General features: G+C 37.8%; 1 protein-coding gene across 1 annotated transcript in view; it reads left to right on the top strand.

The window, feature by feature from the left end:
- Positions 1 to 14,270, top strand: part of SLC30A5 (solute carrier family 30 member 5) — a 37,289-nt gene that overhangs the window by 20,539 nt on the left and 2,480 nt on the right. Inside the window, exons 7-14 of the mRNA XM_007974476.3 lie at positions 702 to 778; positions 1,439 to 1,609; positions 2,129 to 2,417; positions 2,599 to 2,807; positions 3,452 to 3,609; positions 4,678 to 4,807; positions 7,947 to 8,148; positions 10,335 to 10,561. Of these exons, the coding sequence (XP_007972667.2) occupies positions 702 to 778; positions 1,439 to 1,609; positions 2,129 to 2,417; positions 2,599 to 2,807; positions 3,452 to 3,609; positions 4,678 to 4,807; positions 7,947 to 8,148; positions 10,335 to 10,561 (1,463 nt within the window). The remainder of the gene's footprint in view (positions 1 to 701; positions 779 to 1,438; positions 1,610 to 2,128; positions 2,418 to 2,598; positions 2,808 to 3,451; positions 3,610 to 4,677; positions 4,808 to 7,946; positions 8,149 to 10,334; positions 10,562 to 14,270) is intronic.

The following is a 14,270-nucleotide window of genomic DNA, read 5'->3' as shown; positions in this document are numbered from 1 at the left end:
TCATTTTACTCTACAGACATGCCTTTTTTCTATTTTCTATTCATACATCCTTACCCACTCCATCCAGCAGCACTCCAAGCACCAGTTTTTATTCTATTACTGATACTCACTGCCCTAAAACTTATTAGTAAACTAATAATAATTTTCTTTGTTACAATGAGGGAGAAGAGTATGACTTTGGAAAAGCTCCAGATTGCTTGTGATACAACCTCTATTCCCCACCCTCTTTTGCTTGCCACTTACTCTGCTAAGATTTATGTGGTCAGTGACTTAGAAGACAGATTTAGGACTCATTTTACAAGTCAGTTTTAAAGGGCAACCTTAATTCTACTGGACAGGAGTGGTCCAGGGAGATTCCTTGCTCTTGTACCTTTGTTCTACTTAAAGTATGTATGCAATATGTCTTTTAGAGGTTAACTACTAAAATCTGGCAAGTTTATCTTAAGCACTATTATAATTGTTTTGGAGACAACAAAATAAATACAGGCATTCCAATTTATAAATGAGGTCCTGGAATTAAATGTTAGATTGTTTTATTTTGTTTTGTTTTTAAGTGAAACACATTATTGAAAGTAATTAGGTTTGGGGCCCCCAGATCAGTCTATATGCAATCCAAAATAGTGTAACTAAACTTTCAGGAGAACCTCAGGTGTCAAAGAGTGACTTTTTGGAATTTTTTTCCTTTACTTCAACTCACTTAGCTGAGGGACATCATGACAGTGCTCTAACTCATATGCTTTACACAGCCATTGCCTTCTTAGGTGTGGCAGATCACAAGGTATGATTTATTTGTTCCTAAATTATCAGCTGGGCCCAGTGGCTTACACCTGAAATCCCAGCACTTTGGGAGGCTGAGGCAGGCGGATCACCTGAGGTCAGGAGTTCAAGACCAGCCTGACCAACATAGAAAAACCCTGTCTCTACTAAAAATACAAAATTAGCCAGGTGTGGTGGCACATGCCTATAATCCCAGCTCCTCAGGAGGCTGAGGCAGGAGAATCACTTGAACCCAGGAGGCCAAGGTTGCAGTGAGCCAAGGTTGCGCCATTGCACTTCAGCCTGGGCAACAAAAGTGAAACTTTGTCTCAAAAAAAAAATAATTACCATTAATGTATAACATTGCCTGCCATTTAAGTAGTTAAGTAATTCAGTATATGGGAAAAATATACTAGTTCCATTTCTTTAAATATTATGTTAGCCTGGTGTGGTGGTGTGTGCCAGTAGTCCCAGCTACTTGGGAGGCTGAGACAGGAGGATCTCTTTGATCACAGGAGTTTGAGGCTGCAGTGAGCTGTGATCAGGCCATTATACTTCAGCCTGGATGACAGAATAAGACCCCGTCTCTGGGGAAAAAAAAAAAAACAAAATATCATGTATTTAAGGATTGACTATTGAACTGTATGTGTTTCTAATGAGACTTATCTAATTTTACTCACAGGGTGGAGTATTATTGCTAGTACTGGCTTTGTGTTGTAAAGTTGGTTTTCATACAGCTTCCAGAAAGCTCTCTATGGACGTTGGTGGAGCTAAACGTCTTCAGGCTTTATCTCATCTTGTTTCTGTGCTTCTCTTGTGCCCATGGGTCATTGTTCTTTCTGTGACAACTGAGGTAAGATAAGAGCAAGGATTTATTGCTATTAAATTGCTAGTAAAATGAATTGCTATTAAATTTTTAGTTCACTATATTCAATAAATTGTATTTTAATTTGAGGTTGAAAGTGGCTTAAATTGCCTTTGCTTTTTCTTTGTAGTTTTTTTTTTTTTAAATTGGAGTTAATTTTATTGTTTATAGAAAATACAAATCAAAGGCTATTACATTTATATATCCCTCACATTCCTATGGCCCAAAAGAATCATTTGAAGCAGCAGCAATTAACCATGTGTTAGGCTTAAGGATTGTGTGTCGCCTGGTGTTTATCGAATGATTACACAATAGTGCTTTTGTTTTTTAAAACTTTGGAGAATACTGAGAAAATGTACCAATATCTTACAGCTTTTATAAGTTGGCATATTATGAATCATATTGAATCATGCAATTATTTATATATTAAAAGATTAACAGAAACATCTTGTAGGATGTGAACTTTATACATGTATAGTCTTGACAATTCTTTTTTTTCATTTCTAGAGTAAAGTCGAGTCTTGGTTTTCTCTCATTATGCCTTTTGCAACGGTTATCTTTTTTGTCATGATCCTGGATTTCTATGTGGATTCCATTTGTTCAGTCAAAATGGAAGTTTCCAAGTGTGCTCGTTATGGATCCTTTCCCATTTTTATTAGTGCTCTCCTTTTTGGAAATTTCTGGACACATCCAATAACAGACCAGCTTCGGGCTATGAACAAAGCAGCACACCAGGAGAGCACTGAACACGTCCTGTCTGGAGGAGTGGTAGTGAGTGCTATATTCTTCATTTTGTGTAAGCATTTTCCCCCTTGTTTTTATTTTAACAAATTTCTATTTATGGATTTTGATGGTCAAATCATTTACTTAATTTGGGAAATTCTTCAGTGCTTGCATTTAGTGCTGACAGTTACTGTGTTGGTTTTGGTAGCTTAAACTTCTAAAATTTAAACAATATTCTTTTTTTCTCTTTGTAGCTGCCAATATCTTATCATCTCCCTCTAAGAGAGGACAAAAAGGTACCCTTATTGGATATTCTCCTGAAGGAACACCTCTTTATAACTTCATGGGTGACGCTTTTCAGCATAGCTCTCAGTCAATCCCTAGGTTTATTAAGGAATCACTAAAACAAATTCTTGAGGAGAGTGACTCTAGGCAGATCTTTTACTTCTTGTGCTTGAATCTGGTAAGATTTTTAAATGTTAATTGGCATATCATAAAAGCATAATATTTTAATTTTGACAGTTCTTGTATAAGTTTAGTACTTCCCAAATTTCTGATAATAAGATGGGCTAAAATTTAAATTTCTTCTAAGTATAATAGCAAGATTATGAGATCATATTCAGACTACTTAGGCAATTCTTAAGTCGTGTGCCACCATGCCCAGCCATTTAAGCAAACAATTTGTGAGGCATTTTAGAAGCATTGATTTAGTATGTTCCGTCAAATCAGTAAATATAGTAGCATTTAAAGAATTCTAATAACTTACAGGATCTCACTATTAGCAATCCGTGTTACAAATCACCTATTGCTAACATTTTATAACCTAGTTTATTATTTTTTATAGACATATAAACAAAACCATTTTTAAATAGTTTGTAAAATGGATTTATCTTAGTTTTTTACAATTTAATAGTTTATAAAATGGATTTATCTTGGTTTTTTACAATTTGTGTGAAATAGGGTTTCTGATGTAAGTGGCAGTTAAATAGCTAAACAATTATAGCAGATCTTCAAGTAAATTTGGATAATTAAGGGTTAAAATCCTCCTAATTGAAACATAGTTCCCAACATACTCCTCCCTTTTTTGTGTGTGTGTGATATTTTTAGCTTTTTACCTTTGTGGAATTATTCTACGGCGTATTGACGAACAGTCTGGGCCTGATCTCAGATGGATTTCACATGCTCTTTGACTGCTCTGCTTTGGTCATGGGACTTTTTGCTGCCCTGATGAGTAGGTGGAAAGCCACTCGGATTTTCTCCTATGGGTAGGTACATTGACTATTGAGGTGGTATGTCTTAAGTGCAAATTCCATGTTAAGGAACAGAATTACATTACTTATATTACTTTTAGTACAAATAATTTCCAAATCTTCATTTTTAAAAAATGTGAAGTAAATAAGGGGATATTAATTGGGCATTTGATAAATACTGAATGGAATTAAGCTCAAAGATTATGCTCCCTTGGCCGAGCACGGTGGCTCATGCCTGTAATCCTAGCACTTTGGGAGGCCAAGGCAGGCAGATCACCTGAGGTCAAGAGTTCGAGACCAGCCTGGCCAACATGGTGAAACCTCGTCTGTACTAAAAATACAAAAATTAGCCAGGTATGGTGGCACGCACCTGTAGCCCCAGCTACTCGGGAGGCTGAGGCAGGAGAATCGCTTGAACCCAGAAGGCGGAGGTTGCAGTGAACCAAGATCGCACCACTGCACTCCAGCCTGGGCAACAGAGTGAGACTATGTCTCAAAAAAAAAGAGAGATAGAGAGGGCCGGGTGTGGTGGCTAACGCCTGTAATCCTAGCACTTTGGGAGGCCAAGGCGGGCAGATCACAAGATCAGGAGATGAGACCATCCTGGCTAACATGGTGAAACCTTGTCTCTACTAAAAATACAAAAAAATTAGCCGGGCATGGTGCTGGGTACCTGTAGTCCCAGCTACTTGGGAGGCTGAGGCAGGAGAATGGTGTGAACCCGGGAGGCGGAGCTTGCAGCGAGCCAAGATTGTGCCACTGCACTCCAGCCTGGGCGACAGAGCGAGACTCCATCTCAAAAAAAAAAAAAAAGAGACTGTAAAGAAGGACTTTGATGAATATGTAAAATTTTAACAAACAGAGATATATATATATATCTAGATAGATCTATCTAGATATATATATATATAGATATATGAAGGACCTTCCAGGCATTAATATGATATTTGAAATATTGCTAACTTTCTAATATTATTAATTACTTAGTAGTATGAAAATTTGGACTTGTTTCCTCATTTATAAAGTTTGTACTTTAAAAATATTTGCCATTTTTCTTTTCTGAAAAATGTTCTATGTTTTTAGGTACGGCCGAATAGAAATTCTGTCTGGATTTATTAATGGACTTTTTCTAATAGTAATAGCGTTTTTTGTGTTTATGGAGTCAGTGGCTAGATTGATTGATCCTCCAGAATTAGACACTCACATGTTAACAGTAAGTCTTTTTATTTTCCTATTTGAATTTCTAGTCATACTTACATAGTTTTTTCTATCCTAAAGTTTAACTGTTTGTAGTTATTGCTCTAAGAAGATTTTATGTCATTTTTTATTTATATCAACATGACTTCCTATCTTGCTGTTTACATTTATACTGCCTCCTCTTAGAAATTGTCTTTTTTTTTTTTTTTTTTTTTGAGGCAGAGTCTCTGTTTTCCAGGCTAGAGTGCAGTGGCACGATCTCAGCTCACTGCAACCTCCACCTCCCAGGCTCAAGGGATTCTCATGCCTCAGCCTCCCGAGTAGCTGGGATTACAGGCATGTGCCACAACACCCAGCTAGTTTTTGTATATTTTGTAGAGACAGGGTTTCGCCATGTTGACCAGGCTGGTCTCGAACTACTGACCTCAAGCCCTCCCGCCTTGGCATCCCAAAGTGCTGGGATTACAGGCATGAGCCACTGTGCCTGGCCAGCTGTAGCAACTTTTAATGTTCTCCCTCTACCACCAAAGCTTTACATGTGCTGTTTCTTGTAGTTGGCATGTCCTTTCCTTACTTCTGCCCTTCAGCCTCCGTCAAGATTTTGCTTGTGTGTCTCCTCTAGTGAAATACTTTTTTTCTCTTTTTTTTTTTTTTTTGAGACAGGGTCTTGCTCTGTCACCCAGGCTGGAGTGCAGTAGCACAATCTTGGCTCACTGTAACCTCCACCTCCCGGGTTCAAGCGATTCTCCTGTCTCATCCTCCTGAGTAGCTGGGACTATAGGCGCCCACCGCCACGCCCCGCTAATTTTTGTAAATACTTTCTTTTAATCCCCCTCTTATCTCCGCAAAGTTTGTTAGATTCCTTTTCTCGGTATTCTCATTATGTTTTGTGCATTCTTCTTTTAGCAACATTGAGTTGCAGTTATTTAATTTGTCATTCTTCCACAATTAAGATATATAAGTATCTTCAGGACCTGAATTATGTATTATCAACTCATAAGTTCTAGCACCTGACTTGTCATAGGAAATCAGTTGTTAAATGACTAAAAGCAGCTCTGAGTCTTGCTGGTGGAAGCATACATGAGTAAAATGTTTCTAGAATAAGTTTGGAAAAATAGACTTTTTTGAGTTTTTAAGAGCTTGTATCCTTTGATATTTAATATTTATCATACATAAACATTCACACAAACATATAGAAGTACATGATTCAGGCCGGGTGTGGTGACTCACGCCTGTAATCCCAGCACTTTGGGAGGCTGAGGTGGTTGGATCACCTGAGGTCAGGAATTTGAGACCAGTCTGGTCCACATAGTGAAACCCCATCTCTACTAAAAATACAAAAATTAGCCGGACGTGGTGGCACACACCTGTAATCCCAGCTAGTTGGGAGGCTGAGGCAGGAGAATCACTTGAGCCAGGTGGCAGAGGCTTCATTGAGTCCAGGTTGCGCCACTGTACTCCAGCCTGGGTGACAGAGAGACTCTGTCAAAAAAAAAAAAATGTAGTACATGATTCATTGTACCCTTATTTATAATAGTGAAAAAATGGAAACAATTCACTGTCTACCAGTGAAAAAAGTAATTAAATAAAATTGTTATCTATATAATAGAATACTATGGAGCTACTGAAAAGAATGAGATATATCTGTATATACTGGCATGAAAATATTTACAAGATGTACTAGTGAAAAACAAACTGCAGGCCAGGCGTGGTGGCGGGCACCTGTAATCCTAGCTGCTTGGGTGGCTGAGGCAGGAGAATCGCTTGAACCTGGGAGGTAGAGGTTGCAATAAGCTGAGATCGTGCCACTGCACTTCAGCCTGGGCGACAGAGCAAATCTCTGTCTCAAAATAAGAAAAAAATTGTAAAAGAGTATTATGATTACATTGTTGGTTTTAAAGGGTGTTATGTGTATGTATGTTAGTACATAGATGGAAGATACACCATTTTAAGCATGACTAACCCTTGGTGGTAGAATTATAGGAGACTTTCATCTTCTACATTTTTATTTTCCTGATAAAATACACAATGATGATGTATTTTTCAGTAGGGGAGAAGGAGTTACTTATGAGATGATGGAGTCTCTATAAGCAGTACTTGGTTTCATTCAAAGTCATTAACCATCTACAAGCTTATAAAGCCTAATGACATATTAAAATCTGGAGTCAAATGGTCCCAATCACAGGAAGAAGTAAATAATCTCCCTACACATTTAATAAAGTAAATCTCTTACTACTTTTGAAAAGTAATTAAAAGTATTTGTCCTTCTCACTTTATATTTTCCTTTTATAAAACAAATGGATTGCTTTAAATTGTAGATGTAGGCAAATTAACACCCTGAGCTACTACTATTCAAGATCATTTTGTAAGAGCAGATAATCAAGGATAAGTAACTTTGTTTATCCTTTGGAGTATTATTGTGGCACCATTAAATTAAAGTAATTTCATTCACTTTGTTAAGAAAAAAATGAGAGACCAGGTATAGTGGCTCATGCCTGTAATCCCATAATCCCAACACTTTTGGAGGCCAAGGCGGGAAGATCACTTGAGCCCAGGAGTTTGAGGACAGCCTGGGCAACATAGACCCTGTCTCTACCAAAGAAAAAAGTTTGTTTTTAGTTTAAATAAATGAGAGATTACTATTGTATGTTTGCTTTTTCATTACACTTGTTTTACTTTGGAAAATTTTACTGTGTTTAAGACATAATAAGACCATATTTGGAATCTGCTCATTAATAAATTATAATTATTTGCATATAAACTGTTCAAATTTACCTAGTAATATAAACAAGATTTCAGGTACAGTGTATGCTTGCCCTAGTAAACAGTACTTTCAAACTCTTAAATAAACAAAACTTGGCATCATTTATTTATACATAAACCATAAACCAAGTACATACCATTCTTAATTGAAATAAGTCCAAATTCCTCTACTTACCAATTTTGCTTGATATTTGAAAGTTAAAATGTTTCTTCTAAAATGTTCTAAAATTCATATTTTTAAAATTTGGACTTACTGAAACCTAGTAAGGTTTTACTGTAAATACTTTCAAAACTGTAAACAGAAAAACATATATAGCTATATAATAACTTTTAAATAACAAGTTTATTTTTAAATTACTAATTTAAAGGGTTTTTTTTCTCCCTTTTGCTAGCCAGTCTCAGTTGGAGGGCTGATAGTAAACCTTATTGGTATCTGTGCCTTCAGCCATGCCCATAGCCATGCCCATGGAGCTTCTCAAGGAAGCTGTCACTCATCTGATCACAGCCATTCACATCATATGCATGGACACAGTGACCATGGGCATGGTCACAGCCACGGATCTGCAGGCGGAGGCATGAATGCTAACATGAGGGGTGAGTCCTTGCAAAATATTATCCTACTTTTCGACTGTGTTCTAAATTGACCCTCTGTGTTTATTTGTATTAAGTTTTGGGCTTCTGGTATGATAAGATTTTTAAAAAGCAATCTGTGAGTAAAAGAAAGGTCTGAGGCTATCGCTATAGAAAATACTCTTACCTGAACACACATAAAATTAAATATTTTTCAGCCTTAAAAAAAGGGACATTCTGGTTGGGGGTGCGGTGGTTCACACCTGTTAATCCCAGCAATTTGGGAAGCTGAGGCGGGAATATCACTTGAGGACAGGAGTTTGAGACCAGCCTGGCCAATATGGTGAAACCCTATCTCTACTAAAAATTCAAAAGTTAGCCGGGCATGGTGGCGGGTGCCTGTAATCCCAGCTACTCGGGAGGCCAAGGCCGGAGAATCCCTTGAACCCAGGAGGCAGAGGTTGCAGTGAGCCAAGATCGCACTACTGCACTCCAGCCTGGGAGACACAGCGAGACTCCATCTCAAAAAATTTAAAAAAAAAAAAATTAAAAAGGGACATTTTATGCTTTTTTTGGCAACACATATACTAAAATTAGAAGAGTACAGCAAAGATTAGCATGGCATCTAATTTAAAAAAATAAATAAATAAGTTCTATAATATGTGACAACATAGATGAACTTTAAGGACATTATGCCAAGTGAAATAAGCCAGTCATGGAAAGATACTGCATGCTTCCACTTACATGGGATGAAATTCATAGAACCAAAGGATAGATTGATGGTGGCTAGGATGAGGAAATGGAGGTCACTAACCCACAGGTATAAAGTATTAATGGCAAGACGAACAAGTTCTAGAGATCTGCAGTACAACATTGTACCTAAAGTCATTGATAATGTTTTGTGCACTTAAAATTTTCTTGTTAATTGTTCTTACCACAATAAAATTTTAAAAATTTTAATGAAAATGAATCTTGCTGTAGAACACAGAAAAAATTTAAAATGAAAATAAAAATATAGCAGGAATTCTGATGTCACAGAAGTTTTTTTTTTTTCTTTTGAGATGGAGTTTTGCTCTTGTTGCAAAGCTGGAGTGCAATGGCACAATCACGGCTCACCACAACCTCCGCCTCCTGGGTTCAAGTGATTCTCCTGCCTCAGCCTCCTGAGTAGCTGGGATTACAGGCATGCACTACCGCACCCGGCAAATTTTTTTTTTTTTTTTAATAGAGATGGGTTTTCTCCATGTTGATCAAGCTGGTCTCAAACTCCCGACCTCAGGTGATCCGCCCATCTCAGCCTCCCAAAGTGCTGGGATTACAGGTGTGAGCCACCATGCCCGGCCGTCACAGAAAATTTTTTAAAAAGAAAATGAGGCCAGGCACGGTGGCTCACATCTGTAATCCTAGCACTTTGGGAGGCTGAGATAGGCAGATCACCTGAGGTCGGGAGTTCAAGACCTGTCCCTCCAACATGGCGAAACCCTGTCTCTACTAAAAATACAAAACAGCTGGGTGTGGTGGCAGGCGCCTGTAGTCAGTCTCAGCTACTCAGGAGGCTGAGGCACGAAAATCCCTTGAACCTGAGAGGTGGAGGTTGCAGTGAGCCAACATTACACCACTTTACTCCAGCCTGGGCAACAGAGTGAGACTCTGTATCAAAAAAAAAAAAAAAAGAAAATGAAAATATATTTGTTCTTAAATGTTAGTGTTTAAATGATTATAATTATAGAGTCCTTTTCATAGTAACAGCTGAATAGATATTAGTTGCAAGGTAAATACAGTGTGCTATTATGAACCCTCATTACAAAAAGGAAATTCTTACTCCTTTTTTAGAAAGTTTTATTGCACTATAAAAAAAAAAGGAGGAAGTACTAATCATTTATTATGATGAATTGTTTATTCTGATTGCTTATTATAAGTAATTTGGGTAATGTCAAAACTTGCCTCAAGTATGATTTTTGGGAAGGCTTTCCAGACAAAGTACACCATAAAATTCAGCACGCTGTGTCATGAATGCCCATGTCCTTATGTTTTTACCACTGTATTCTGAATTCCTTGAGGGCAGTGATCATGTTTTAGGCATTTTGAAGTACTAGCCAGTAGCAGAGTATGTGGTACACTGTAGGTATCCAGTAATATTGGTAGAATGTATTAAAAAACTAAATTAGATGTGCCTTAATTTTTAATGTCCTTATATATTTTATTTGTAGGTGTATTTCTACATGTTTTGGCAGATACACTTGGCAGCATTGGTGTGATTGTATCCACAATTCTTATAGAGCAGTTTGGATGGTTCATCGCTGACCCACTCTGTTCTCTTTTTATTGCTATATTAATATTTCTCAGTGTTGTTCCACTGATTAAAGATGCCTGCCAGGTTCTACTACTGAGATTGCCACCAGAATATGAAAAAGAACTACATATTGCTTTAGAAAAGGTACTGTATGTAATTTCTTCACTACTTTCTTCCTTGAAAATCACATTTTTGAAGTCTTTGCTGGAAATAAAATAGACACCCAAATAATAAAACAAAACAAAAAGAGGCCAAAAAAGAAATATAAAGTAGCATTTAAAATTTAATAAGTTGACCTAACAAGAAATATGCAAGGTATAAATGAGAAAAATACAGTTTTATTTAAAGGACATAAAATAGTGACTGAGTAGATGGATGAGATTTTCTTGGATGAGAAGACTATTATAATGATGTTGATTTTATTTTATTTAGATTTCAATTTAGTTGTCTTCATTGGATATTTTTGTTTATGGTTTGTGATGTTCTAAAATTATTTGGAACTTACTTGGAAGAGTTAGTGCTTGAGAATAAAAAAACATACAGAATTAATTAATAGGATCCTACTTTGTAATTATAAAGTAACAGAATTAAGTGACAAAACTAATAGTTTGGTCCTTGCACAAGAATAAAGACATAAATCAACTTTTAAAAAAATAATAAATTCCCATTCTTGTGACCTGGGATTATTTCCTGGGCAGTGCAAAAAAAAAAGTAACAATAATAATAATAGGTCATCTGTAAAAGAAGAAATAATAAAAAATGAAAATAAATGAAGAATTATGGTATATAGTGTAAAAGAAGAAATAAAAATAATAGGTTGTCCAGAAACAGACACAGGAGTTTATAGAATTCAGTATATAGCAAAGATGGTATTTTAGATCACTGGGGAGAAATAGTTGACATAAACAACCCACTTTCAGTTAATTCTCTACTTGGTGGGGAAAAAAAGCTATTATCTCTATGCCATATTACATAAAAATACATTTCCAGTGGATTAAATATGTAAATGACAAAAAAATTATGAAACTACTAAACAGAAAAATATTTTTGTTTGTTTTTTGAGACGGAGTCTTGCTCTGTTGCCAGGCTAGAGTGCAGTGGCGCAATCCCAACTCACTGCAACCTCCCCCTCCCAGGTTCAAGCGATTCTCCTGCCTCAGCCTCCCAAGTTGCTGGGATTACAGGCCTACCACACCCAGCTAATTTTTATATTTTAGTACACACGGGGTTTCGCCATGTTGGTGAGGCTGGACTTGAACTCCTGACCTCAAGCTATCCACCCACCTCGGCCTCCCAAAGTGCTGGGATTAGAGGTGTGAGCCACCACGCCTGGCCAGAAAAATATGTTTATAATCACAAAGATAGGGAAAGCCTTTTTAATATACTTGAAACCAGAAGCCGAAAAGGGAGGATAAAATTTACAAATTTGACCAGTTGAAAATTGCCAGTTGGTGGAAGATTTCATTAACAAATATAAAACACAAAAGGCAGACCAGGAAAAAACATTTGCAGCACATATAAACAGGCAAAGGCTTACTGTGCATAATACTTTAAGTCAAGAAAAAGACAATCTTAGCTGGGCATGGTGGCTCATGCCTGTAATCCAGCACTTTGGGAGGCTGAGGTGGGCAGATCACTTGAGGCCAGGAGTTCAAGGTCAGCCTGGCCAACATGGTGAAAGCCCATCTCTACTAAAAATACAAAAATTAGAGTCGGGTGCGGTGGCTCACACCTGTAATCCCAGCACTTTGAGAGGCTGAGGCAGGCAGATCACGAGGTCAGGAGATTGAGACCATACTGGCTAACACGGTGAAACCCCATCTGTACTAAAAAAAATACGAAAAATTAGCCAGGCGGGGTGGTGGGCGCCTGTAGTCCCAGCTACTTGGGAGGCTGAGGCAGGAGAATGGCATGAACCCGGGAGGCAGAGCTTGCATTGAGCTGAGATCGTGCCACCGCACTCCAACCTGGGCAACAGAGTGAGACTCCATCTCAAAAAAAAATTAGCTGGGTGTAGTAGTAGCGCACACCAGTAATCCCAGCTACCTGAGTGACTGAAGCATGATAATCGCTTGAACCCAGGAGGCAGAGGTTGCAGTGAGCCAAAAATCACACCACTGTACTCCAGCCTGGGCAACAGAGCAAGACTCTGTCTCAAAGGAAAAAACAGTCATGTAGAAAAATAAGATGAGAATATAAACCAGCAATTCCTAGAAATAAACAAATATAAAATAGACTGTCTTTCACCTTGTGGTTTACTACATCATATTAAAGAATTGGGATCTGCTGATGAAAAGATGGCATCTTGAATATTTAAGTTCTATCATCTTAACCCATTGTTTTCATAAATGAAATTAGTAAAGTTTCTCTCACCTCATAATTAGTGGATAGTAGTACATCATGGGGTTTTTTAAAGTTGTGTTTGTTTTGTTTTGTTTTTAAATAGAGCTGGGGTTTCTCCATGTTGCCCAGGCTGGTCTTGAAATCCTGAGCTCAAGCCTCGGCCTTCCAAAGTGCGGGATTATGGGCGTGAGCCACCACGCCTGGCCTAAAGTATTTTTTATTTCAATAATAGTATATGTCTGTTGCAGGCCGGGTGTGATGGCTCACACCTGTAATCCCAGCACTTTGGGAGGCTGAGGCAGGCAGATCACAAGGTCAGGAGTTTAAGACCAGCCTGGTCAATATGATGAAACCCCATCTCTACTAAAACTACAAAAAATACAAAAATTAGCTGGGTGTGGTGGCGTGTGCCTGTAGTCCCAGCTATTCAGGAGGCTGAGGCAGAAAAATCGCTTGAACCCAGGAGGCAGAGGTTGCAGTGAGCGGAGATCGCACCACTGCACTCCAGCCTGGGCGACAGAGTGAGACTGTCTTAAAAATATATATATATAAAAAATATATAATAAGCATATATATAAATAATGTGTGTATATATATATATGCGCCCTTTGCAGAAAACTTCAAAATACAGAAAAGTGAAAAAAAGAAAAAAAAGTCACATAATTTTGCCAGGAATTTTGTCAGGAAACAAAAAGAAACACTTTTGTTTCCTTCCCATTCTATAAAAAGCTTTTGTAGTGTTTTATAAATTTTCTTCCCACTTAATAATGTCATGTTGATTAATATTCTAATACATTGTTAATGACTGCAGTATTACATTGTATGGGTAGTCAATAATTTATTTAACCAATCCTCTGTTGTTGAACATTGAGGATATCTTTTGAACATGTTATCTCTCTATAACAAATAATGTGCATATGAATGTATCCGTGTAAATGAGACCTTGTAGTTCATTGAATGTGTCTAGTAATGGTTAGAATAGGCAGAGTTGTGCTGTATCAGTGAAAATAAGGGTACTGCTGTTGATAAGAGCCCATTTTAGGTATAAAGATAGCTGTAGCAGCTGGGCACGGTGGCTCACGCCTATAATCCTAGCACTTTGAGAGGCCGAGGTGGGCGGATTGCCTGAACTCACGAGTTCGAGACCAGCCTGGGCAACATGGTGAAACCCCATCTCTACTAAAATACCAAAAAAAAAAAAAAAATTAGCCAGACGTGGTGGTGTGCACCTATAGTCCCAGCTACTTGGGAGGCTGAGGCAGGAGAATTGCTTGAACCCAGGAGGCAGAGGTTGCAGTGAGCTGAGATGGTGCCACTGCACTCCAGCCTGGCGACAGAGCAAGACTCCGTCTCAAAAAAAAAAAAAACAAACAAAATAAAGATATCTATAAGACCCATTTGCCTTCCAACTCAGAGCTGCCATACTAGCATCATTCCTAGGTGAGATATCTTTTTCCCCCCACACATCTGTAGCCTCCAGAAATAGATCAGACTATTTTAGGCACCTTTA

This window comes from Chlorocebus sabaeus, chromosome 4, assembly GCF_047675955.1.
Source record: "Chlorocebus sabaeus isolate Y175 chromosome 4, mChlSab1.0.hap1, whole genome shotgun sequence".
NCBI classification, from domain to species: Eukaryota; Metazoa; Chordata; class Mammalia; order Primates; family Cercopithecidae; genus Chlorocebus; species Chlorocebus sabaeus.
Note: the sequence above shows the minus strand (reverse complement) of the source record. Positions and strands in the feature narration are given on the sequence as shown.